General features: G+C 33.4%; 6 protein-coding genes across 7 annotated transcripts; all 6 read right to left on the bottom strand.

Moving 5' to 3' along the window:
• Positions 1-372: 372 nt before the first annotated feature.
• On the bottom strand, positions 373-2,263 carry LOC114755130 (cytochrome P450 71D10-like). Its single transcript, XM_028944005.1, has 3 exons — positions 1,379-2,263; positions 1,132-1,233; positions 373-927 (listed from the first exon to the last, which is right to left on the bottom strand). Exons 1-3 carry the CDS (start codon positions 2,261-2,263, stop codon positions 412-414), a joined length of 1,503 nt encoding a protein of 500 aa, XP_028799838.1. The 3' UTR covers positions 373-411.
• A 1,672-nt stretch (positions 2,264-3,935) lies between these two features.
• Positions 3,936-5,397, bottom strand: LOC114755131 (cytochrome P450 71D10-like). Its single transcript, XM_028944006.1, has 3 exons — positions 4,876-5,397; positions 4,570-4,671; positions 3,936-4,451 (listed from the first exon to the last, which is right to left on the bottom strand). The coding sequence occupies exons 1-3, from the start codon at positions 5,395-5,397 to the stop codon at positions 3,936-3,938; spliced, it is 1,140 nt and encodes a 379-aa protein (XP_028799839.1).
• Positions 5,398-8,772: 3,375 nt separating this feature from the next.
• Positions 8,773-11,085, bottom strand: LOC114755101 (cytochrome P450 71D10-like). Of its 2 annotated transcripts, none has more exons than XM_028943977.1 (3): positions 10,175-11,085; positions 9,970-10,065; positions 8,773-9,562 (listed from the first exon to the last, which is right to left on the bottom strand). In XM_028943977.1, the coding sequence occupies exons 1-3, from the start codon at positions 11,054-11,056 to the stop codon at positions 9,047-9,049; spliced, it is 1,494 nt and encodes a 497-aa protein (XP_028799810.1). In that variant the 5' UTR covers positions 11,057-11,085; the 3' UTR covers positions 8,773-9,046. The 2 variants fall into 2 exon arrangements, with proteins under 2 accessions (XP_028799810.1, XP_028799809.1); XM_028943976.1 differs by having other exon boundaries at positions 9,964-10,065.
• Positions 11,086-16,540: 5,455 nt separating this feature from the next.
• On the bottom strand, positions 16,541-17,458 carry LOC114755132 (tabersonine 16-hydroxylase 1-like). Its single transcript, XM_028944007.1, has one exon. The coding sequence runs from the start codon at positions 17,456-17,458 to the stop codon at positions 16,541-16,543; it is 918 nt and encodes a 305-aa protein (XP_028799840.1).
• A 2,692-nt stretch (positions 17,459-20,150) lies between these two features.
• LOC114755133 (uncharacterized protein At2g29880-like) lies at positions 20,151-21,203 on the bottom strand. Its single transcript, XM_028944008.1, has 2 exons — positions 20,871-21,203; positions 20,151-20,741 (listed from the first exon to the last, which is right to left on the bottom strand). The coding sequence occupies exons 1-2, from the start codon at positions 21,201-21,203 to the stop codon at positions 20,151-20,153; spliced, it is 924 nt and encodes a 307-aa protein (XP_028799841.1).
• A 290-nt stretch (positions 21,204-21,493) lies between these two features.
• Positions 21,494-22,335, bottom strand: LOC114755134 (uncharacterized). The gene is made up of 3 exons (XM_028944009.1): positions 22,255-22,335; positions 21,949-22,174; positions 21,494-21,660 (listed from the first exon to the last, which is right to left on the bottom strand). Exons 1-3 carry the CDS (start codon positions 22,333-22,335, stop codon positions 21,494-21,496), a joined length of 474 nt encoding a protein of 157 aa, XP_028799842.1.
• Between the last annotated feature and the right edge of the window lie 3,150 nt (positions 22,336-25,485).

A 25,485-nucleotide genomic window follows, 5' to 3' on the forward strand; every position in this document is an offset into this window, starting at 1 on the left:
CACTACTCTTAACTAGCATAATCAATATATAAATTCCACGCTTTAATTTTTTTTTTTTTAATATAAATGATACGATCTATGAAAAGAAGCTTCTCCTTATCTTCCCCTACGTGTTTAGAATGACAAAGCTCCTCGGACTGTGATTTGATCTTCTTGTTAGTCCCTTTCAGGAGTTTCTCTTTATCTTTCGGGAAAGTCACAGAGCGTGTTTCCTACTACGGAATTCTAACTAAATATTGATAATTTAAACTTAACAAGATGGAAACAGACCAAAACGAGAATGCAAAGTTCTCCCGTATATAATTAAGAGAAAATTAGAGATAAATCCCTCATTAAAAATTTAATTAGTAAATGGGATCTAAAATAGGACGAGACATCATTATTCGCGGAATAAACATGTGCACTATAAACTCAAGAGGAATAGCCGATAGGAGCTAAAATGAGATTATTTTTCTTCCTTACGAAGCCACCAAACGACTCATCCATGTCCAATTCCTCAGGCCTCATCCCCTTCGGTAGTTTCCAATCAAAACGATAAAGTAAATTGGAAAGTAACAATTCTAAAATAGGCATTGCAAATGTGGATCCGGGACATGTTCTTCTTCCGGCGCCAAATGGGATATACTCAAAGTTCGAACCTTTGAAGTTGTAGTCAACCATCGTATTGAGAAACCTCTTTGGTTCAAACGTCTCTGGATCATTCCAATTCTTGGGATCTCTTCCGATGGCCCAAGCATTAATGATAATCTTTGTCCTAGGAGGTATCACATATCCATTAATTTCACAACTCTCACTATTTTCTCTTGGAACCAACAATGCTAATGGTGAACGTAGCCTTAGAGTTTCTTTGATGACCGCATTTAAATATTTCAGTTGGTGAAGATTTGATTCATCTACATATCCTTTGCTTCCATAGACTCTTCTTACCTATTGTAGAATCAATAATAATTTTCAAGTATAAGTCAACTCGATAATTTCAAATTTATAAATCAATATGAATAAATGAATGAAATAAAATATCATATATATATATAGATACTATAAGATTAATATACACTGTATTTATAGAGACACACAACCCACAAATTATGATATCACAACATTCAAAATTCTAGCTAATTTTATCTATACCTCTTCTCGTGCCTCTTTCATAACCTTTGGGTTTCTGAGTAATTCTGACATCGCCCATTCTGTTGTAGTTGCTGTTGTTTGAGTTCCAGCAAAGAAAATATCCTGAAAATGGAATTCATACAATTGATTAGAGGAATGTGTGCGTGTGCATTTTGAGTATTAAAATAAATTACAAATTATGTAACTTTCAATATGAAAAAGTGCATCAGGCCAAAAAAGAATATGATAAGCGCATACGAAGACTAACTTTAAGAACAGCTTTAACATTGTCAAGAGATAAGGGGGTGTCAAAGTCATTATCCTTTTGAATCGTGAGAAGAACATCAACAAGATCCTCCTCTGCCTCTCCAACATTGTTTCTTTTCTTTTCTCTGTGGTCTCTGATGATGTCATCAAACACCTTATCTCCCTCTCTGTGCAACTTCATGATTCGAGCTCTCGCCCCAGTGATCACACTGATAAATTTCAGCGACGGATACAAATCAGAAATTGATAACCCAGAGCTTAACTTTATCGTTTGCTCCATAATTTCCAACATCTGTTCTACGTTCTTTGTCTTTGTCCCAAAGACCGTTCTCGCAACTATGGAATTCGTGAGCGTGGAGATATTTCTACTAAGGTTTATGAACGAGCCTTCATGTTCAGCAATATTGCTTACAAGTGCTGATATCTCCTCTTCCCTAATCCTTCTGAATGATTGAACCCTCTTTGCCGAGAACATCTCTGAAGTACAGATCTTTCGAAGTTGCCTCCAATAGTTTCCATATGGGGAAAAGATGATGTCTGTGCTATTGTAGGCAAAGATATCAGAGGCGAGAATTCTGGGTCTGTTTGCAAATATCTGATCATGGGTCTTCATTATTTCTTTGGCATATTCAGGTGAAGACACTATGATATGAGAAATTTGTCCAAGTTTAAGGTGCATGAATGGACCATACTTGTTTGCAAGATTTGCGAGAGAACGATGAGGTAGTGACCCAATGAGCTGGTGCATATTTCCTATGAGAGGTAATTTCCATGGCCCTGGAGGTAGGGTTTTGATGGATTTTGCGGAAGAAGATAGCTTGTGGATGACAAAGAAAAAGCAGAAGAAAGTGAAGAAGATGATGGAATATGGGATCTGCATCTCCATATTGAAAGAATGGTAGTGTGAGATTTTGAGCTGTTAAGCCCGCCTTTTATAGGCAAGAATTGTAATTTAAAATTCCTAACTAATCCTTTTTAGAGGCAAGAACTGTAATTTAAAATTTCTAAATCATAGACTTCCTGAATTTTTTCCCCTTTACTTTTCGTTTGACGTATATTTTATGCCACTTGACTTCGCTACCGTTTCAAACAAGGTTTATTTGAAGTTTTATATTATAATGTTGTTACTTGTTAGTTAACGAAGAAAGATTCCCACAAATTAAGGTCCATGCAGGGAAGGGGCTGCCGAAGGGAGATGGAAAGAAGCCGCCCCTCCAGAAGTAAATGATCCTCATTAGTCAAGTTTTTACTGTTTTGATGAAATTTAAATTTAAAATTTTTTAATATGTAATTTTCTTGATAATAAATTTTATGTACTCCTCCAGAGTCGTATTTATTATTGATGGGACAAAGAATATACACTCTAATTAATATTGGTTTGTAGCGGAAATTCCTTTCTTAGAAATCACAACTTTAATTTGATACAAAAATGCAAAATTAACAATAAGCCACTATACTTTTTTTTTTTTTGGCCAACTAACAAGCCACTATATATGGACTCTCTCTCTCCCTCTCCCCCCCCCTGAAGGAGAGACTTTTTGTAAGAAATAAATGAGAGTCTTTTGAGATTTATTGCGCTGCTCTCTTTTATGAATAAATTAGTAAGAAAAGCATTTTACAAAAAAAAAAAAAGAATTAAAAAAGCAGCCAATTTATCATTTTACACCAAAAAAATTCAAAGCAAAACCATTTTTATTCATTTCTGGCTTCCACAACGTCGATTCAACGGTAACTAAAATTTAAGTGAAAATGCATAAATATTTGTTGTCATTAATTGATTTAAAATCTTTAGTTATCAACTTTGACATTTTTCCCCCACCAATCCCAACATGCATACCTTTGAATAACAGTACATCGGCAATGTGGGTGGGTACCATAACCCTGGTCGATTTAAATCACTGACCCTTGATTTAAAATCAAAGGCCAATAGTATAGTGTCTGATTTCAAATCAAAATATTAAAATAAATAAATTATATTATAATTAATTATCTGTAGATTAAGTTAATCAATCTTTAATTTGTGGGTCTCATTGCTTAATCAACACCCATGGCATCTTGTTGAATTTGTTTTTAGATTATATAACACACATGTACATATTGTGATATTTGAATCAAAAGAAATATAGTTAGACTTTTCTATACGAACGAAAGACGTGGGTTACCTTTGAATTATATTACAATCAATCTTGTTGAATCACATTTTAAATATTGCGTAATGTTATGGAGTAGAAATAGTTACAAAAGTTTGAATGTATTATTGAGTCAAAAAATAGCTACAAAATTTTAAACCTTTATTTTATTAATTTAATGTAAGGTAATATCACAGAGACTCGGAGAGAACTAATAATAAGAAACAAACAAATCGTTTACGCAATTTTAAGGTTTAGTTTGCTGCTCTCTTTTCTGAAATGAAAAAGCATCTAATTTATAATTCTCCACCCAAAAAAAAATTCAATACAAAACGATCTTTTTAATTTATTTCGGGCTTCAACAACACGCATTTAAAGATATCTAAAACCAGCTAATTAAAACAGTATTCAGGTACTAAACACATAAACTCAAGGGGAATAGCCAATAGGAACTAAAATCAGATCATTTTGTCTTCTTACTGCGGCACCAAATGGCTGCTCCATGTCCAATTCCTTAAATTTCATGCCGTTTGGTAGTTTCCAGTTAAAATGGCCATGTAAATTGGAAAGTAACAACTCTAAAATAGATGTCGCAAATGTTGATCCACGACATATTCTTCTTCCAGCACCAAATGGAATAGAGTCAAAGTTTGAAACTTTGAAGTCGTATTCAACCATTGTATCAAGAATCCTCTTTGGTTCAAACTTCTCTGGGTCAGTCCAATTCTTGGAATCTCTTCCAATGGTCCAAGCATTAATGATAATCTTTGTCTTAGGAGGTATCATAAATCCATTACTTTCGCAACTCTCATAATTTTCTCTTGGACCTAACAATGGCCCAGGTGAACATAACCTTAGGGTTTCCTTAATGACAGCACTTAAATATTTTAGTTGGTGAAGTTCTGATTCGTCTACATATCCTTTGCCTCCATAAATTCTTCTTACCTAATATAGAGCCAAAAAAATTACTCGTGCGCAAGTCAACTCAGTAATTTCAAATTTATAAATTAATGTAAAAAAAATAATTATGATACAATATTCAAAATTCTAATTGTATCTATACCTTTTCTTGTGCCTCTTTCATAGCCTTTGGGTTTTTGGGCAATTCTGACACCGCCCAATCTGCTGTAGATGCCGTTGAGTCAGTTCCACCAAACATGACGTCCTGAAAAAGGAATTCACACAATTGATAAGAGGAATTGATGAGTGTGTGCACTTCTGCATTTTGTGTATAAAATTACAAATCATCTAACATTTATTAATATATGATAATTAGTGCCTATGAAAACTAACTTTCGGAACAGCTTTAATGTTGTCAAGAGATAAGGGGATGTCAAAGTCATTGTTCTTTTGAATTCTGAGAAGAAACCTTGTCTCCTTTTTGCAACTTCATCATGCGAGCTCTCGTGCCAGTGATGACACTGATAAATTTCAGCGATGGATATAAATCACAAATAGATAACCCAGAACTCATTTTTATTGATTTCTCCATATTTTCCAAGATGTGTTCTACATTCCTTGTCTTTTTCCCAAAGGCCGTTCTAGCGACTATCGAATTCGTGATAGTGAATATTTTTCTACTGAGGTTTATGAAAGAGCCTTCATGTTCAGCGATGTTCCTCACAAGTTCTGATACCTCCTCTTCCCTAATCCTTCTGAATGATTGAACCCTCTTTGCTGAAAAAATCTCTAAAGTGCCAATCTTTCGAAGTTGCCTCCAATAGTTTCCACATGGGGAAAACAAGATGTCTGTGCTGTTGTGGGCAAAGATATCAGAGGCAAGAGTTCTGGGTCTGTTTGCGAAGATCTGACCATGGGTCTTCATTATGTCTTTGGGATATTCAGGTGAAGACACTATGATATGAGAAACCTGTCCAAGTTGAAGATGCATGAAGGGTCCATACTTGTTTGCTAGATATGTAAGAGTACGATGAGGTAGTGAGCCAATGAGTTAGTGAAGATTTCCTATAAGAGGTAATTTCCGTGGCCATGGAGGTAAGGTTTTTATCGGTTTTGTGGAAGAAGATAGCTTGTGGATGACAAAGAAAGAGCAGAAGAAACTGAAGAAGATGATAGAATATTTGATCTGTACCTCCATATGATCGTGATCGTTCGTATATTGAAAGAATGATGGCTTACTTGAAGTTAAGTTCGAGGTTTTATGTTTTCAAGCCACGCCTTTTATAGGCATGAACTGTAATTTATTTTGCAAGCAACCCTCTCTTTTTTGACGTAAATTTCATGCCATTGACTTGCTACAGTTGAAATAAAGTACTTATTGATATGAAATTTATATTAATAATTCCAGAATGTCTCCTTCATAGTCAGGGGGATAAAAAGCTGCCAAGTGCTTCATATGAAAATGATTATATTATTTAATGACAATGATTTCAGATCACAATTATAAAAAAATAAAAGTTATATTAAAATTAATTAATTTATCTGTCGTACGCTTTGTATGGCTTTTAAATCATAAACGCCAATTATAAATCCCTAGTGAAAGGCGATTATCGACGGTGGCTAATATGGTGGTCCATTTTTTTGTTTTTGGTGACATAGTGGTCCAGTGTTTTTGGACCAAATGTAGTGGTCTAGTTTGAAATAAAAAATTTCGGTCATTTTCATTAAAATATCAAACTATTCGTCCCCGCAAGCAAGTACACCTAATGAATTTTTTTATACCCTCTAATCTTTAATATAAGAATTATTCAACTAATTTGAGTATATAAATATTATTACTCTCTTCTCTTACAAAATAACCTCACTTCACTTGACTTGTTAAACAACTAAATTTTTTTTTTTGGTTGCCGAGAGTATCTTCCCACCCGAACTGTAAGAGATTAATCTCTCGAGATACTGTCAGGCGTCATAGTGGGGAATTGAGTATTATTACTCTCTTCTCTTACAATGGAATGTCCTAGTATTGGGCTAGTGAATAGATCTAAAAGGAAAGGAGGATTTCGTGAGGATGACAATGACTAGTTGGAGACACATATGGTTGGAATCTAACAATTTTCCTCCTATCTTTCACACATCCCTGAAAGATTCTGATCTACACAAAACATTCTGTTCTCCTCTTCTGAAAATTTTTTTGGTGGGCTAATGAGTTTGGTTTTTCTTGTGAGTAATGGATTTTTAATATATATGGGAATTCAATCATCACCATAATTTACATCTCTGGCCTCTATTTCCTTGGTAGAGATATATTGTGCAGCAAGCTATGGCGGAGTCAACTCTATTCTGATTTCTAAAACCAATTTAGTGTACTCTGTATTGCGAAATTCAGTTATGTGTTATTTATGAATTCTTTTAATAGAAAAAAGTATTAAAAAAACACTACTGCAAATAGGGTCATTTTGGTCACTCATTTTTGTCTGTTTTGAAAAACAAAAAAATATGGGCCTTCAAACGAGTATATTCGTCTGTTCCTCATAACAAATGTGTATGGGAGACTATACTCGCTTGTTATGTTCTAATAGACGAGTATGGGCTCCCATACTCATTTGTTATGATGAACAGACCAATATGAGCTCCCTATACTCATCTATTTCTCTTAAAAACAGATGAAAAGCATCTTTTTTATTTAAATTTCATCTTTGTCTTGCACATATTTGAACATACTCTAGAAGTATGCCTTCTTCTTTCTTCTTTGTGTGTGGCAAGCTCTTTCTCTCCCTTCTTTAGATTTCTACTTCTCCTTTTTAGTGCCGATGGTGACGATTAAGTTTGTCTTCTCCCTCCCTAGCTAGTAGCTCATTGTCTTCTTCTATCTCTCTCTCTCTCTTCCCCATTCTTTTTCTCCCTCTCTTCCCCATTCTTCATCCATGTCATCCCATGACTAGGAGCAACATTTTCTTCCACAGAAGTCGTCATTCAATATCGTCCACCTTAAGCCTGTTCACAACACAAGGTAAGTAGCATGGGTGTGTGTCTTTTATATTGTATGAGTTTTTAGATGTTGAAAGGAATTAATGTGACTGTTTGTAGGTGTATATGTTTTCTTCTTTTTTTTTGATATCAAGGTGTATATGTTTTCTATTTAAATTGGTTGTTGGTAATAATTGCACTTATGAATTATTCAACATTGATTGGGTAACATTTTGATGATTAAAAACCTTGCTAAATTTGTTTAAACCTTAATGCACATAAGGTGTTTGTGAAAATATCTAAGAGAGCAATTTGATTGGAATGTAATGGTTAATTAAGTATTTTCAATGTTTAATCTTTACATAGAATTTTAGAAAACATATGTGTGTGTGTGTGTGTGTGTAACTTTATTTTTATTGCATTGTAGGTAGACAGTGTTGGGAGAAGTGTGCTTCAACTTTTATTGGAAAGCTTGAGTTGAATATTACAATCATCCTAATTAATATTGCAAGCAAGCTTGAAATTGATCTTTTTGTTAGGATGCTTATTCTTATTGCTTAACTAGGGTAGGATGTCATTAGATTTTTTGGTTTTAAAGCTTTCTTCTGTTATATGACTAACTTATGCTATTTAGTTGTTTTTGCTTAACTAAGTTAATTAATTAGGATGTTATTTGTTTGAAATGTTTTGACCCTTAAAATTATGGATTGACTGGATTCTATTTTTATAGAAAACATGTCATTTGGTTGTGCCAAATTACTATTATTATTTGCTATAATCTGTTTTAGTTTTGCTTTATGTGTGCTTTTATAATTGCAAGTTAAATAAAAACTAGCAACATGGAAATTTTTACCTTTTTTTTTAAAAAAAAAACATATTCGTTTGTTTCATAATAGACGAATGTATGAATGCCAATATTCATCTGTTTTAAAACAGACAAATATATAATTACAATCTATGTCTCCTCTATCAACTTCTCCTCTAAAACAGACAAAAAAAAAAAAAAGAAGCCTTAAGAGCAGACAAAAATAACATATTTTGTAGAAGTGAAATGACAATATTAAGCATAGTTATAACAGTTAGAAATTTATAGGCCTTTTCTCTTCTATCTGATGATAAGTTTTTAGTATTGTTTTTGTATATCTGCAAATAAGGGAAAGGAAAATAACTATATGATTCAGCCCAAACGCCACTTTGCTAGTAATCAATTAAGCTACTAAAACCGGACAGGTAATTAAATTGGTCAAAACAATAATTTAAGGCTAAGCGGTCCAAAGGTATAATTGAACCAGGGTAAACCCAACTATCATTAAAATGATATAATTTAATTAAATCTTATAGAATTATACATATATAATTCTAAAAAAAGTAATATTTAAAGAAAAACATAATCCACGAGTAAATGAAAGATTTATGTATAGATCACAAGAAAATCTAATCAAATAGAATTACTAAAATATGAATCTAATGAGCTATTATTTGTTAACTCAGCATGGTATCATTTCAAACTAAGCAGCGTAAGGAGAAAAACAAATATAAAGTCCAACCCAATAAACTTGTACCCAACGCTCATGATCAGAAAACCAAAAGTCCAAAAGAGTAGTTTATTCATTTAATAGTTTGACTTACCGACTTAATTGAGTTTTAACGCCGTGTGACAAGGACATATAGTACTAAGGAGAACAGCCAATAGGAATTACAATTAAATCCCTTTTCCTTCCTACTGAGGCCCCAAATGACTCATCCATATCTAACTCCTCAGGCTTCATCCCGTTTGGAAGTTTCCAATTAAAATGGTAAAGCAAATTGGAAAGCAACAACTCTAAAACAGGTATAGCAAATGTAATTCCAGGACATATTCTTCTTCCAGCCCCAAACGGGATATACTCAAAATTTGAACCTTTGAAGTTGTAATCAACCATTGTATCAAGAAACCTCCTTGGTTCAAACATCTCTGGATCATTCCAATTCTTGGGATCTCTTGCAATGGCCCAAGCATTAATGATAATCTTTGTCTTGGGTGGTATCACATATCCATTAATTTCACAACTCTCATAGTTCTCTCTTGGAACCAACAATACCCCTGGTGGATGCAACCTTAGAGTTTCTTTTATAACAGCAGCTAAATATTTTAATTGGTGAAGTTCTGATTCATCTACGTATCCTTTGCCTCCATAAACTCTTCTTACCTAATATAAAGCCAATAATAATTATCATATATAAGTCAAATCAATAATTTCAATTTTATAATTAATTTCAACAAATAAATAATGGCCTTTTTGTTGGAGATTAAAATAAGTGATTGATTTTCAATCTATTTTAGATTTTATGAAAAATTGACGTTGCTTTTTGTTTGGTCATTATATGACTTATTGTTTTTTATTCTGATTATTTTCAAAATTCAAATAAAAATAATCAAATAAAAGTGTTTTTAACCCTTAAACGTGTGGTCAATGATTTTTTTAAAAAAAATCTAAAACGAGCGGCCTTAAATGACTTGGGGTTTGGTAAGAGTCATATTTGATACACACACAAACACAACTCACGAAATTGTAAGAGAGTATTTTCAAAGTTTTTGTTGTGCCTATACCTCTACCTGTGCCTCTTTCATAGCCTCTGGGTTTTTGAGCAATTCTGACATTGCCCAGTTTGTTGTCGTTGCTGTTGTTTCAGTTCCAGCAAATAAAACATCCTGAAAAAGGAATTCAAACAATTGCTTAGAGAGATGTGTATGCGCATGTGTTTATGTACGAAATTACAAATTTATAACGTTTATAGGAGTAAAGTGCACACGAACTAACTTTAAGAACTGCTTTAATGTTTACGAAAGATAATGGGATCTCAAAGTCATTATCCTTTTGAATCCTGAGAAGAACATCAACCAGATCCTCCTCATACTCTCCATCATTGTTCCTTTTCTTTTCTCTGTGTTCCCTGATGATATCATCAAACACTCTATCACCATCTTTCTGCGCTTTCATAATTCTAGCTCTCATCCCAGTGACAACACTAATAAATTTCAGTGAAGGATAAAATTCGGAAATTGATAAGCCAGAACTTAGCTCTGTCACATGTTGCAGATTATGCAGGATATATTCTACATTATCTGTCTTTTTGCCTAAGGCTGCTCTTGCTACTATAGAATTTGTGAGTGCGAAGATATTTTTGCTAAGGTTTATGGCAAAACTTTCATGCTCAGAGATGTTCCTCAAAAGTGCCGACACCTCCTCTTCCCTTATTCTTCTAAAAGTTTGAACGCTCTTCGGTGAGAAAAGCTCTAATAGACAAATCTTTCGAAGTTGCCTCCAATAATTTCCATATGGGGAGAAGACAATATCTGTACTATTGTAAGAAAAGACGTCAGTGGCAAGACTTTTTGGCCTATTTGCAAAGACCCGATCATGTGTCTTCAATATTTCTTTGGCATATTCAGGTGAAGACACTATGATATGAGAAACCTGTCCAAGTTGAAGATGCATGAAGGGCCCGTACTTGTTTGCAAGATTTGTGAGAGAACGATGAGGTGGCGAGCCAGCAAGTTGGTGGAGATTTCCGATGAAAGGTAATTTCCATGGACCTGGAGGTAGGGTTTTGGTTTGTTTCTTGGAAGAAGATAGCTTCCAGATTAGAAAGAAGAAGCAGGAGAAAGTGAAGATAATGGAATATAGAATCTGTATCTCCATATTGAAAGAATTTTAATTAAAGCTAAGTGTGAGGTTTGATATTGTGAAATTATACCTTTTATATGACATAACACTCTTTCCCGTCTTTTCGGGCTGATGCAGATTATCACAATTTACTCTACCTCCAATTGTTAATATAAAATCCAGTGGACTAACTTTTAACAAGATCAAGAAAGCAAAATAAATTATTTTAAAAGATTACTTTCGGTCGTTAATATACAAGCTAGTTAAGTAATTTGAGTAGATTAACAAAATTAGTTATGTTAGTTATTTATAAAAATAGGTGTTGTCTTACTTAAAATATCCTTACTAATCAAATGTCATTTAATTAAATATTTAACATGTGCAACTACTATAAAGATAATCTTAAAAAAAAAGATAAATATGATAGACAAAAGTGGATTGAGGTCTTATATTTAGTACCAAATTAAAAGTCAAACTAGTTCTTATGTTAAGGACCGGAGGTAATACTATATTTATCATTTTTCTCCAAACCACTTTACTTGGCTTCAAAAATAGTTATTATCTTTTCTTAATATAAAACCCAGCTTGTTAGATTTTAAAAATTACAGAAGTTAAATAAATTATTTTAAAATATTTTATTTATCATTTTTTAAAACTAATTTACTTGAAAGTGTTATATTTATTGTGTTTTTTCAAATTAATTTGCTCAGTTTATATTGTTATATAATCCAATCATACACATAGATATTTTAGAAAGATCATGTAGTTTATGATATAATTAAGTAATTTTTAAACTTCTTTACTTTTTTTGAAAAATTAATCAACTATATCTTGTATGTTAAGTATGATTTATCCTTTATTTAGTTATTTATTTTTGTTTTAACGTATATCTCACGCCGCTGACAACTTGCCGTGTATGTTACGTTGTCGGCGAGGTGTAAAATTCCACAAATGTCGTTATATATCCTTTTATTGTTGGCGTGTAAAATAAAGACAGACTTCATGAGGTGGCGAGCCATCAAGTTGGTGTAGGTTTCCGATGAGAAGTAATTTGACTAATTTCCATGGCCCTGGACCTGGAGGTAGAGTCCTGGGGGTTTCTTGGAAGAAGATAGGCTGCAGATCAGAAAGAAGAAGCAGGTGTATGAGATACGCATTTCCATACTTGCGTATGTATTGAAAAGCTGAAGGAATGATAATTAGATATTTTTATATAGAAATCAAATGATAATTAGGACATACAAAATATATAGAAAGAGTTTTATCAACTTAAAAATATTTTTAAAAATACTTTTTAATTAATTATACCAAACTCCCTAGAGCTAGGCGCAGGCTTTTGTGTTGTCAAGTCAAGTCATGCCTGCTGTACTCAATAATTGGTGCGTGATTTCTTTATTTTTGTTTTAATTTTATTACATTCACTTTCCGAGTTTAACTATTAAAAAAAGATTTTTTTTATATATTTATATATGTTATGTCATATTCACAATGCAAAATTCCACAAATGTCCACATCACTGTCTGCTGTGACTAGGGTTGTAGTTGAAATTCAAGTGTTAGAAATGATAGCTTTGATACAAAGACGAAATTACATTAATTAATTACATTCCTCAAGGCCAGTCGATTCTCATTAAAGAGGTTGGTTAAAAACTAAATTATAATTTTAAAAATAATTTTATAACATACAAGATATACATATGTAAAAGAAATTTATTTCAATTTATGCAAAAATATTTTTTAAAATGATTTTGAGATGTCCAAAACACCTCAATTGGGTTACTGTTGTGATGAAAGTTGTTTCATTGTCGTCCAAAATATAATTGATGGTTCAGATTAAAATTATTTAATATGTAATTTTTAATAATGAATTTATTTCTTAGAAGTGATAATCATAAAATTCCTTATTTTAAATTATATATCTATTAAAATAAATATATATTATATAAAGATATTTAAATTAATAGTACCTTTGGTCCTAAAATTAGAGTTAGTTAACTAATTTTAGTAAATTAAGAAAATACGTTAAGTTAGTTATTTATAATAAATATGTGTTGTCTATTCTAAAATATCATTGCTAATAAAATGTTTTGGCAAGAACTACCTTTATTATAAAGGTTATCTTAAAACAAAAATAGATAATATGAAAAATAAAGTAATTAATATCTTATTTTTAAAATAAAAATAAAACAAAATCTTGTATTAAATATCAGAAGTTGTAGCATATTTGGGATAAAGTTTGGAAGGCCTAAACTGCAAATGTACGGGACCAGACCAAAACAAGGGTGAAGAAATCGGTTTGTAATAATAATAGAACTAAGTGAGTTTTGGTCCGAAAGCCACTTTAAAGCGGAATTGACATTTTAAATTTTATTTAGATTTAAATCTTTTGAAAATGATACTTTAGTACTTCATCTAAACAAGTTTATTTTATATAAAACAAACTTTTTTTTATAAACAATTATCCATTATACTAATTTAGTTTTATCTTAACTTCAATTTATTAAAAAGTCTGTTGAAATAAAATTCACCTAACAACCATTAATCCAAACAAACTAGTATAAATCTTGATGATTCAAGATTAATCTGAATGGGTCACATATTGAGGAGTATGCAATAATGCACTCCCAACTCCCAAGTCCCAAAACCAGCCTGCTGTTTCCAATATAAAAAAGGGGAAATTGTGGAACCCAGAGATGCCATTTTCATGTGACCAAGCAAAAGAAAAGTCCGCATTATTAGCATCAATGGAATTTTTTTTAAAAAAAATTCTTTTAATATAAAAAGTAACATTATTAAAAGATAAAATGACTACGTAAAGAAATTCAAATTAGACTAGAAGACCAGACACATTCGAGCAATGATGCACAGAACCCGACTCACATAGAATATGCCAAGGACAAATTGGAACATACTGATGAACACGGGAAAAAAAGAAAAAAGACAACCTGATCGGTATTTGAATATAAGGAAAAGGACTAGCCTTTCACAAATATAACTAACTAAAATTTAAATTTTTGTTAAGCGAAATATCTGTATTTAGTACATGACATTATTTTCACTAAGATAATACTTGTACTTGGAAAAAAACCAACAACAAAAAATGGTTTTGTACTAGTTAAGTTATGATGGTAGGCTTTTTCTATCCTATATGATGAGTCTGTCGTGTTCCAAGGGGAAAATAAACCAAGAAGATGATTCAATCCATGAAAATAAAAAACAGAGGTTAGAGAATGGAGAAACATAGTTAAGTCGATCATAATTGTGTTCTTTAATCATCCTACCACATTAATTTCCTCAAAAAAACAAAATAAGTCATTCCTCATGAATCGGATTCTTCTGATTAAGTTCTTTTTATGGCTTTCTTAATATAAAGACTCCTTATATACATTATTATTTTTGGTGTTTGGATCTATAAAATTTGAGTACTTTCTTTGCAAATGTTGCTTGTGTACTTTGTATTATTCTAAAACACGAATTTTGCTTCTCGCGACAAATTATTTAACTCATGAAGAGACTGATAGCTTCTTATAACATCAGAGTTGGGGTTTTGAGAGACTGTTTTTTTAAGTTCTAATTATTCTTTTTGTTTAATCAATTTAATGAAAAGTAGTATTGGAAGGACGTGGGGACCGTCTAATAATAAAAACAAGTACTCTACTGGCTTTGTATCTCTTCTCCTTTGTCTATTTTTTAATGTATATGATTGCAGGTCACATTAATTGTAACTTTTGACCAATAAATGTTCAATTCAAAATGATATCATTTTATCATTCATTTAGTTTCTAGCGTCCACAGCATAGATTCAAGGACATCTAAAAGTACTGAAAAACCATTCATTCGGATAATAATTAAACACACACACACACACAGATATATATATATATATATATAACCTATATACTAAGGATAAAAATTAAATCCTTTTTCCTTGCTACCATAGCACCAAATGGCTCATCCATGTCCAATCCCTCAGCTTTCATCTCCTTTGGAAGTTTCCAATCAAAGTGGTAAAGCAAATTAGAAAGTAACAATGCCAAAATGGATGTAGCAAATGTAATTCCCGGGCATATTCTTCTTCCCCCACCAAATGGAATGTACTCAAAGTTTGAACTTTTGAAGTCGTATTTATCCATTGTTTGAAAAAACGTCTTTGGTTCAAATCTCTCTGGCTCGTTCCAAATTTTGGGATCTCTTCCAATAGCCAGCTATTAATGATAATCTTTGTTTTAGGAGATATCACATATCTATTAATTTCGCAACTTTCACTGTTCTCTCTTGGAATCAATACTACTGGTGGATGTAGCCTGAGAGTTTCTTTGATGACAGCACTTAAATATTTTAATTGGTGAAGTTCTGATTCATCCACGTATTCTTTGCTTCCATAGACTCTTCTTACCTAAGATGTAAAGGCTCTAACAATTACTAGATGCAAGTCAACTCAGTAAATTCAAATTTATAATCAATATCAATAAAATAAATAACTGGATTTAAAAAATTTATTTTCAATCTATCTTGAGATTTTGTTGAAAAATTGACATTATTGAACGTTTGGTTATAATCATGCATGATGATTTATTGTTTTAAATTCTGATTAATTTTAAAATTAAAAAAATCAAATTTCCAAATACCGTTCCCCGCCAAAAATGTCAATGATTTTTAAAAAAAAAAATCTAAAAAGAACAGCCCTAAATGATGAGGTATAATAACAGCCATCAAGCCCTATTTATACACACACATACGCAACTTACAAAATTGTGATGCAGCACTTTCAAAGTTCTTGTTGTGCCTATACCTCCGCTTGTGCATGCCTCTTTCATAGCCTCTGGGTTTCCGAGCAATTCCGACATTGTCCAGTTTATTGTAGTTGCTGTTGTTTCAGTTCCAGCGAAAAAAAACATCCTAAAGAAGGAATTCAAACAACTGATTAGAGAGATATGCATGTATGTGCATGTGTTTTGTGTATTACAAATTTGGTTTCTAATATAAAAGCTCGTTTAACTTTTATTTTGGTTCTAAGTATAAGACCCTCATCTATTTTGCCTCTCATATTTATCTTCTTTTTTTTAAGGTAATCATTGTAATAATGGTAGTTCTAGCCAATATACTTGATTAGCAAAATTATTTTAGGAAAGATAACATTTATTTATTACAAATAGTTAATGTAACAAACTTTCTTAATCTAATCAAATTAGTCAATTAGTTTTTATATTAAAGACCGGATGTAGTATAAAGACCGGAGGTAGTATATACTACCTCTGGTCCTTAATATAAGAGCTGGTTTGACTTTCAATTTGATTATAAATATAAGACCTTAATCCACTTTATCTCTCATATTTATACATTTTTTTTCAAACCAGTCCTCATACTAGTTGTAAATGTTAAATATTTCATCAAATGACACATGATTAGCAAGAGTATTTTAGGAAAGACAACACATATTTATTATAAATAACTAATTCAACTAATTTTTTAATCTATTTAAATTAGTCAACTAGCTCTTATATTAAAAACATGGTAACATTTATGGGTAAAGTGCACGCAAACTAACCTTAAGAACTGCTTTAAGGTTTTCAAGAGATAATGGTATCTCAAAGTCATTATCCTTTTGAATCCTCAGAAGAACATCAACTAGATCCAGCTCTGCTTCCCCAACATTATTTTTCTCCTTTTCTTCGTGGTCTCCGATGATGCCATCGAACACTTTATCTCCATCTTTGTGCAACTTCATCATTCGAGCTCTCGCCCCAGTGATGACACTGATAAATTTCAGCCAAGGATAGAAATCGAAAATTGATAATGCAGAGCTTAACTTTGTCATCTGCCCCAAATTTTGCAGGACATGTTCTACATTCTTTGTCTTTTTGCCAAAGGCCACTCTTGCCACTATAGAATTGGTGAGTTCCAATATCTTTTTACTGAGGTTCATGACAGAACCTTCATGTTCAGAGATGTTCCTTACCTGCGTCGATGCCTCTTCTTCCCTTATTCTTCTAAAAGCTTGAACCCTCTTTGATGAGAAAAGTTCCAAAACACAAATCTTTCGAAGTTGCCTCCAGTAGTTTCCATATGGGGAAACTGCAATATCTGTGCTATTGTAAGAAAATATATCAGTGGCAAGATTTTTGGGCCTGTTAGCAAAGATCTGATCATGGGTCATCATTATTTCTTTGGCGTATTCAGGTGAAGACACTATGATATGAGAAACCTGTCCAAGTTGAAGATGCATGAAGGGCCCGTACTTGTTTGCTAGACTTGTGAGAGAACGATGAGGTAGTGAGCCAGCAAGTTGGTAGAGGTTTCCAATGAGAGGTAATTTCCATGGCCCCGGAGGTAGGGTTTTGGTGGGTTTCTTGGAAGAAGAAGAAGAAGATAGCTTGCAGATCCGAAAGAAGAAGCAAAAGAAGGTGAACATGATGGAATATGGGATCTGTATCTCCATATTGAAAGAATTGTTAATTAAAGCTGACTGTTAAGTTTTGCGCTGTGAAATAATGCTTTATATAACAAAACATTTTTTTCCTGTCCTTTCGGGCGGAGACAGATTATCATAATTTATACTACGTCTAATCCATAAAACAAGATCCAATTTATTAATTTAGAGAGATTAAGACAGTTAATATTTATGATTTTTTAAACTAATTTGCTCATTTTATAAATTTATATATAATATAATTATGCATATAAGTATATTAAAGAGATCATGTAACATATAATATAATTAAGTAATTTTTTTTAACTTAATTAATTTTTCCAAATTAGTCAATTAAATTTTATATATGGAAGATAGTAAGACTTTATGATTTATTCTTTTTTTTTTTAAACGTATATCTCATGTTACTGATAAATTGCTCTATCAGCAAGGTTTACCTATAAGTTTATATTATACTATCTCCGCCTCTCTAGTCTTAATTATAAGATTTTATTTGTAAACTACAAATAAGGTTTTATAATTAAAACCGAAGGTAGTATCATTTTTACAATGTAAAATTTCACAAATATCTTTATATCCTTTTACTGTTGGTGTGCATTGTAATTTGCACGTAAAATAAAGTTCGACTTTATGATTCTTTCCTTTATTTTTGTTTTGACGCAAATTTCACGCCATTGACCTGCTGCAGTTTAAATAAAGTTTGTTGATAATTTTAAATTATCTTAACCACAAGTTCAAAGAAACTGTCGATATTGGTAAATACGTGGGCCCCTTTGAAATAAAAATTCAAGTTAAAGGTTTTTGTCCTTGAACTATACTCTATATATTATGGCAGGTACTATGGTGAACGCGAATAGAGCCGGTAATATGGGTTAGACCCGTGGGTCCAACCCGCCAACCCACCAAAAATGGCGGGTTAGGGTTGGCCAAAAGCCAACCCGCCACTACCTTAAAAAATATAACCCGCACCGCCATAACCCTAACCCAGGCCAACCCGCGGGTTAACCCACCTTTTTTTAAAAAAAAAAAAAAGATAACAAAGGCAAAAGTAAAGCAAATTTTTACTTCAAACTTTATTGTCATTAGAAATAATTAGATAAATAAAGTTATTCAATATTGCTCATTGGTTTCATTGAAAAAAAAATATGTGAACTTGTGTATTATCATGTTGGAAAATTGGACAATCATATACTATTTGTATTTTATTGTGTTGTAATTTTTATTTGGATGTTTCTAATATTTTATATCATTTTTAGTATTTTTATTTTGTATTATATATAATTGCTAACATTTAAAAAAATAAGAAAATTTAAAAAAAACAAAAAAAATAAAAAAAAAATTTTGGCGGGTTGGTGGGTTGGCTCGCCAACCCACCTTGGCGGGTTAGGGTTGGCAAAATGCCAACCTGCTAGAAAACGGGCCTTTTGAGCCCGCACCGGACAACCCACAACCTGCCACGGGCCAACCCGCAACCCGCGAGTTGGCCCATTTTACCAGCCCTAAACGCGAATTCTCTCTCTAAAACCACCGACAGTAACCAAGACGATGGAGATCCGGCAAAACGCCGGTCCAAAAACTTCAAAAGAATCAACAGAGAGTCATTGGAGGTGTCTGAGGAAATGCAGGGTAACGAAAAACCGGAATCGTTTAAGGACAAACTACTTGGAGCAAACCACAGGGCGTGCTTTGGGGACAAGAGGGGGAGTAGGGTTTTGGACGATGCTTGGAACGACTATCTCAATAGCTTGAAGGCTTACTTCTGTGACGAATCAGATCGAAACCAGGAGGAGGACGAATATGAGGAGTGCCAAACCCTCAGGCCTCGTTTGGTAGGTGGGATTGGCTTTTGATGGAATGGGAATGGTATTGGGATTGGGATTGGGAATGAGGCTTTTATTTTATGTTTGATTCGAGGTAATATTAGGAAGGAATAAACACATCCATTTTACTGTATAATAAAATATATAAGATTAAAAGACCAGAATACCCCTTGCGTTATTTTAGGACTTGAGACTCCAACCTTGTGCATTCTTTTTTGGATAAAAAGGAAACTTTTTTTCCCCAAAAAATAAATGCATTAAATTTTGCCTCTAGTTATAACAAAAAATAATAAATTAAATATTTTAAAAATCAGAAATGGTTTTCCATCATATTCTAACAAATTTATATATAAAAAAGTAATAAAAAAATCAATAGTAATTAAATTGAATAGTTAAAAAATCATTAATAACTTCCAAAAGCCATCGTATTTCACTTTGCCTCATCCTTATTCTCGTGACGCACATGAATCGAGTTAAAGAGAACAATCGAACCATAATTTCTTCCATCAACCAATAAAGATAAAGAATTGTGGGTTTTTTTAAAAATGACAATAAAGAATTGCTAATCAACGGCTCATAAAAATTAAACATTAGCAAAAGTGGGTTTTTTTAGACAAAATATGTAAAACAAAATACCCATCAAAATAAAGAATATATTAGACAAAGTACACATCAAACAATGTAATATCTAACATAAAATATTCACCAAAACAAGCAGGATCTAAAACAAAATATCTATCAAACCATCGAATATCTTAAACAAAAGATCCATCAAAATGAGGAAGGTCTGAAACAAAATATCTGTTAAAGAAGGAATGTCCATGTCAGCTAGATCCATCAAAATAAGAAATATCCCAAAAAAAAAAAAGATCCATCATAGCCTATGCATTTATTTGGCAGACCAAATCTGCTTTTGCATCTTGAGGCATGGCATAGAATCCAATTAGTATGCTCTCATCAGAAATCATCTTAACATAGGCCGAAAGACGCTCTTGATGAGAAAGTCCTTCAACCTTCAAAAGTTCACCATAGAGCGACTCCTTCATCCCATCCAGGCACTTCTCACGATCAACCCTGTCAATATGCATTCCTAATCGCTCACTTGCTTCCTTAAAACCTTCAATTGAATTAGCAAATTTCTCCATTCCAAGGATAAGCACATCGTCACGATCAATGCTTTTGCGCTTGCGTTTTTTCAACCCAGAACTTGCCTCAGATGGAGAGTTATTAGTTTCAGTTTCTAGTGGACTGTTATTTGGTGGTGGAATATTTCCATGAGAGATATCTATGTCAGCCTCAAGATTAGTCTCAAATGTTGAATTGTCTACACCATTCTGATCATCTATCTCTTCAATTACATCTTCACAAGCTTGAGCATCCTTCCCAGTTGCCCTGTCCTTCCCATAGATATCATGAAGCTCTTCATAATGAGGGAAGGACTTATTCCTAAACCTAGCAGCATCCTTGTTCACCTATTTCCATAAAATCAAATATAATAGACATAAAAATGACAATGCAAAACTAGATAAGTAAATTTTCCAACCATTTTTTTACAGCTAATCAAAACCAGATATCTATACATGATAAATAATTAGATTTACCTTGATAAGCTCATCCCATACTGCCTTTGGAGCTGTCATACATTTCTTCTCGCTATCCCAACCAAAACCAGATAATTTCAGAAGGTCAGAAACAACACCATAGTTAGTTTTAAGCTTCTTAATCCTAGATTGGATGTGAGGATGGGCCTTTAAACTACATCCAGGTATAAGACCATGAAGCATGTCCTGTAATTGGTTCAAGACACGAGGCCTAAGAACATTTTCAGAAACAAGTTCACCCTTATCATGTAGTATCATCATGCACTGGATTAGTAGCTCATCCTCCTCAGGTGTCCACACATGCTTATCTGACTTTCCTGATTTGTCTGACATGTTTAATCAACTATAACATTTAAAATACGTTAGAACCTCACATAAAATTAATGCAACCAAGAACCTTCATACCATAAAGTAGCAATAGTACACATGGCAAAGAGTCATAAACTAAATCACAGCATAAATAAAGTTACAATAGTACAAAAGGCATAGATAAAGTTACAATAGTACAAAAAGCATAGATAAAGTTACAATAGCACACATGCCATAGATAAAGTTACAACATTACACATGGAAAAGAGTCACAAACCAAAAAAAAACAACAACTTCCAAATTAAGTAATTCTTTCATGCAGCTGTTCTATTAGCAGTAAAAGTGTTGAACATTTCATTGGCAAGATTGTCCCTAAAGGCAGCCCATTCATCATATGCATCTATGTTTAGAATTGGAGGGTTCTCCACCCCGCCCACATGAACTTCCATTTCTTCAACGTCATCTTCTAGAGGATCTATACCTTCTTATCGAATTAAGTTGTGCAATAAGCAGCAAGCAATTATTACTCGGTTGTATGTTCTAATGGGATAAAATGATGGGCTTCTTAGAATAGCCCATCTTAACTTCAAAACTCCAAAACACCTCTCAATTACATTTCTTGCAGAAGAGTGTCTCATGTTAAAGTACTCTCGTGCATTTCTAGGATGTCATCCATCTCTCCATTCATTTAAATGATATCTTTGTCCTCTGTATGGTGCAAGAAATCCTTCACAATTGGTGTACCCAGCATCAACTAAGTAATAATGACCTTGTGGAACTCTTAAGCCATTCCTCCTACTAATGGCGTCACGAAGAACACATCCATCTGCTACAGATCCTTCCCACCCAGGCAGAACATATATGAAATACCTGTCTTGTGAGCAAACACCTAACACATTTGTTGTAATCTCCCCTTTCCTATTTCGGTATCTAGCTTTGTCAATATAAGGAACTCTCAACTTAATGTGAGTTCCATCCAATGCACCTAAACAATGCTGAAACAAAGAAAATAAATATTACACACTTTACACATATCCCTAAAAATTAATAACGAGGATATAACATGTATATTAACCTTGAACCACTTCCACTTATCATCATTTGAATCTTCCAGCACAGGTTTTGGTTTCTTCCATAACATATCTCCAAGTCTCATCATACCATTGAGTACCAAGTTAAAATACCTACTAATAGTTTCTCCAGATCTACCAAAATTGTACTGTATTACTCTATTCTTCACATGATGTGCTAATATGTGTAAAAATATTGCAACTTGCTCATCTACAAGCATATTCTTACTAGGCTTCAAACCACCACATCCCTTAGTAATAAACATAACTTATCAAATGTTGTCCTATTCATTCTAAGTAGGTTGTAACATGCTACGTCACTACTACACACCAATCCCTTTAGATAAGATCTCTTAGCAATAAAGTCCATTTTGTAAGGTATGTGTCTAATTCTTCGCCTTCTTGATATGACAGTCATGCACGCACATAAAAAAAAAACCCTCCATTGCCTTAGCCATGCTCACCCACAAAAGCAACAAACGTAATAATTCTCTCTTTTCTTTTGATAGTGCCATAACTGTATAACCAATTATGTAGAGTCATAAAAATTTTGTTTAACATGTATAAATTATAATCATTGACTGAGTTTAGCCTCATTCAACTATATTTTTCTTTTTGGACAAAGAACATCCAAATTTTTTTTAAAAAAAGACACTTGTAAGAGACCATTCAACAATACAAGGTAAAGAACTTTGTAGGAGAGCACTCGCATGTCCCAATAGATGTATAATGCAGTGTAAAGAGTTAAAGCTTCAAGGATCCAGTAAATATTTGCTTTGATAAAAGAGACACACAGCACTTCGTAACCTTCACAGAAAATCTGTTTTTCATGACAAGCCACTGTACAAAGAAAAGAATTTTATTTCACCTATATAGAGAAACAAATCAATGCTTAATACATCAAAAAAAAAAGCATAGAGATAAATTTAAAACTAGAGCTCTGTATGCTTTGTCAGGGGAAATTCTGAAAAATTGTGGCAGATTACATACTCTTCCTTCAAGCCTCCAAATTTCAAATGCAATTGGCTTCAAAACCAAAAGGCTATAAAGACTGTATTATTTATAAATGAAACCATAGGCATAATAAGAAGATCATACTCATAACTCACAGCACTCATTTTCGATGCAATTATATGACATCCCATAATGGAAGAATCTAAGACTCGGATGGGAAATAAGCATGTTTAGAGAGAGATTCTAACATAAGATTACCATAACAAAAAATTTACTGTCACACATTTCTGGTTTGACGCCGTGAACACAGGAAAAAGGGGGCAATGACAATTGCGGTCATACTCAACAATTAGGAACAATTTGAATATGAAGCCTTCTCAAGTCGTATCTATGTATTCAAGGTGGATCTCACTGGGCTTAACAATCAAAATTATAAAGCCTTCTGATGGTTAATTAAATTGCAACAATCAAAATATCACAATAAGAAGAAATATGAATAGAACGTTAGCGATGAGTTTGTATCAGGTTGCAATATTAGATTTATCAATAAATACCTAGTAGAACAGAACGACTTGGAGATGAAATCAATCAGCTAGACCATCTTAAGATTTTACAGAAATAACATATATGTAATCATATTCTTCATCATCTTCTCTTAATCATATATAATTCTTTGACCAACAACAATGGCTTTATCAAATGGTTTTAAATAGGGATAGAGTTTATCTTACCAGTCGTTGAAAAGGATTGGACAAAGAGAGTGATCGGGAGCAACTCCGAGGGCGACGGCACGAGCAATAGTCGAGAGCATGTGTGAAGATGGCTATAGAGGTCGACGAAATATTTCAGAATGATAGAAGAGAAGAATAAATTAGGGCAAATGTAAGAAGGTTAAACTTGTCCAAATTTTATTATAAGTGGGGATATTTTTGTCTTCAAAATTTTCAATCCCAGGTCTTAAAATGCAATACCAAGGGGGAGGTGGGTTTGCCCAATCCCACCTATGTGGTAATGTGCAATCCTTGGGCTTCTTTAATACCACCTACCAAATATGCTTATTTGACTGATTCCCTATCCCAACCCCTGTCCCGCGCCTCCAGTGTTGCGTACCAAACGTGGCCTCAGGGTCACGAAGGAGGAATATGAGAGGTGGTGTGCACCGTGGAAAAACTCTCTTATTGTAAAGCTCATGGGGAAAGCCTTTCCACTATGGTCTATGAAACTAATCTTGAGCGCCTATGGAAAATAGAGCATGGCTTTACCATACGTGATCTGGACAATGGCTACTTTGTAGTCTCCTTCGAAGATGAAGATGATATGCATTCCATCTATCAAGATGACCCCTGGATGATTGCGGATAGACACTTGATCATGCAAAAGTGGAGACCAAACTTTGACCCTTGGAAGGCCGAGCTCCAAAGAAGGCACCAGTGTGGGTGAGACTTCCCCGCCTACCTCTGGAGTTCTTTAATATTAAAAGCTTACAGTGCATAGGAAAACTCATCCGGAGAACTCTCAAGGTAGACATGATCACATACACAAGCGAGAGAGGAAGGTTTGCTTGTATCTGCGTCGAGCTTGACCTCCAAAAGAGATTAAAAGCTTCAATTAACATACTTAGCAACAAACAGATCCTAGAATATGAAGGCCTTCACTTGATATGCTTTCACTGTGGGAAATATGGCTATCATCGAGACGCATGTCTAGACTAGACTTAGGAGCAAACTCTGGGAAGGTTGTTCAAACTCCAATTTGATCCGGGCAGACAACAAAAAAGGTGAACACGGATTTGAATGAGATCCCAAAGAGCCAGAGGGCATTTGCAGGAAAAGATCCACACTGCATCTAAAAGTGGTGCAACCAAACATCCATGTGAGGAGCCAAAGGTCGGAGAGAGCTTCGGCAATGGTGAGCCGCCGTCGACAGAGAAGCTCGGCATCTGGAATTTAGTGCAATGGTACAAAGGGAGGAAACTAGGTAACAACGCTAAATCTGGGATTGGGATTTCTCAACACGCTAACAATTAACCTTCCAGAACGCAAGCAGATCAGAATCGTAAGTTTTATGGCGCTATTAGTGTAGAGACGTTAAATAAGCAAGAAAATAGCAAGAGCACAAGTTTTGCTACCGGTCAACCACATGTGAATCAAAAAGACTCTCATATTAAGAAGAGGCGGGTCCTGGTGGACCAAGCTAGCTTGTTAAAAAAACAACCATCCACAAAAGCCAAGGAGAATATCCCTCCAAAAGGTAACAACAAGAAGCCCACGTCTACAGGAACC

Source organism: Neltuma alba, unplaced genomic scaffold (genome assembly GCF_004799145.2).
Source record: "Neltuma alba isolate B1F8T4 unplaced genomic scaffold, ASM479914v2 tig00010231_pilon, whole genome shotgun sequence".
Taxonomy (NCBI): domain Eukaryota; kingdom Viridiplantae; phylum Streptophyta; class Magnoliopsida; order Fabales; family Fabaceae; genus Neltuma; species Neltuma alba.

Coding starts and splice junctions, on each gene's coding strand:
- LOC114755130 (XM_028944005.1), bottom strand. CDS start 2,263: ATGGAGATGCAGATCCCATATTCCATCATCTTCTTCACTTTCTTCTGC. Junction 1,234..1,378: donor ATGTTAAAGCTGTTCTTAAA/GTTAGTCTTCGT, acceptor TTCCATTTTCAG/GATATTTTCTTTGCTGGAAC. Junction 928..1,131: donor TGAAAGAGGCACGAGAAGAG/GTATAGATAAAA, acceptor ATTCTACAATAG/GTAAGAAGAGTCTATGGAAG.
- LOC114755131 (XM_028944006.1), bottom strand. CDS start 5,397: ATGCATCTTCAACTTGGACAGGTTTCTCATATCATAGTGTCTTCACCT. Junction 4,672..4,875: donor AGTTGCAAAAAGGAGACAAG/GTTTCTTCTCAG, acceptor TTCCTTTTTCAG/GACGTCATGTTTGGTGGAAC. Junction 4,452..4,569: donor TGAAAGAGGCACAAGAAAAG/GTATAGATACAA, acceptor GCTCTATATTAG/GTAAGAAGAATTTATGGAGG.
- LOC114755101 (XM_028943976.1), bottom strand. CDS start 11,056: ATGGAGATACAGATTCTATATTCCATTATCTTCACTTTCTCCTGCTTC. Junction 10,066..10,174: donor ACATTAAAGCAGTTCTTAAA/GTTAGTTCGTGT, acceptor TTCCTTTTTCAG/GATGTTTTATTTGCTGGAAC. Junction 9,563..9,963: donor TGAAAGAGGCACAGGTAGAG/GTATAGGCACAA, acceptor GCTTTATATTAG/GTAAGAAGAGTTTATGGAGG.
- LOC114755132 (XM_028944007.1), bottom strand. CDS start 17,458: ATGGAGATACAGATCCCATATTCCATCATGTTCACCTTCTTTTGCTTC.
- LOC114755133 (XM_028944008.1), bottom strand. CDS start 21,203: ATGTCAGACAAATCAGGAAAGTCAGATAAGCATGTGTGGACACCTGAG. Junction 20,742..20,870: donor TATGGGATGAGCTTATCAAG/GTAAATCTAATT, acceptor TTATGGAAATAG/GTGAACAAGGATGCTGCTAG.
- LOC114755134 (XM_028944009.1), bottom strand. CDS start 22,335: ATGAGACTTGGAGATATGTTATGGAAGAAACCAAAACCTGTGCTGGAA. Junction 22,175..22,254: donor ATAAGTGGAAGTGGTTCAAG/GTTAATATACAT, acceptor TCTTTGTTTCAG/CATTGTTTAGGTGCATTGGA. Junction 21,661..21,948: donor TGGCTTAAGAGTTCCACAAG/GTCATTATTACT, acceptor TTCGATAAGAAG/GTATAGATCCTCTAGAAGAT.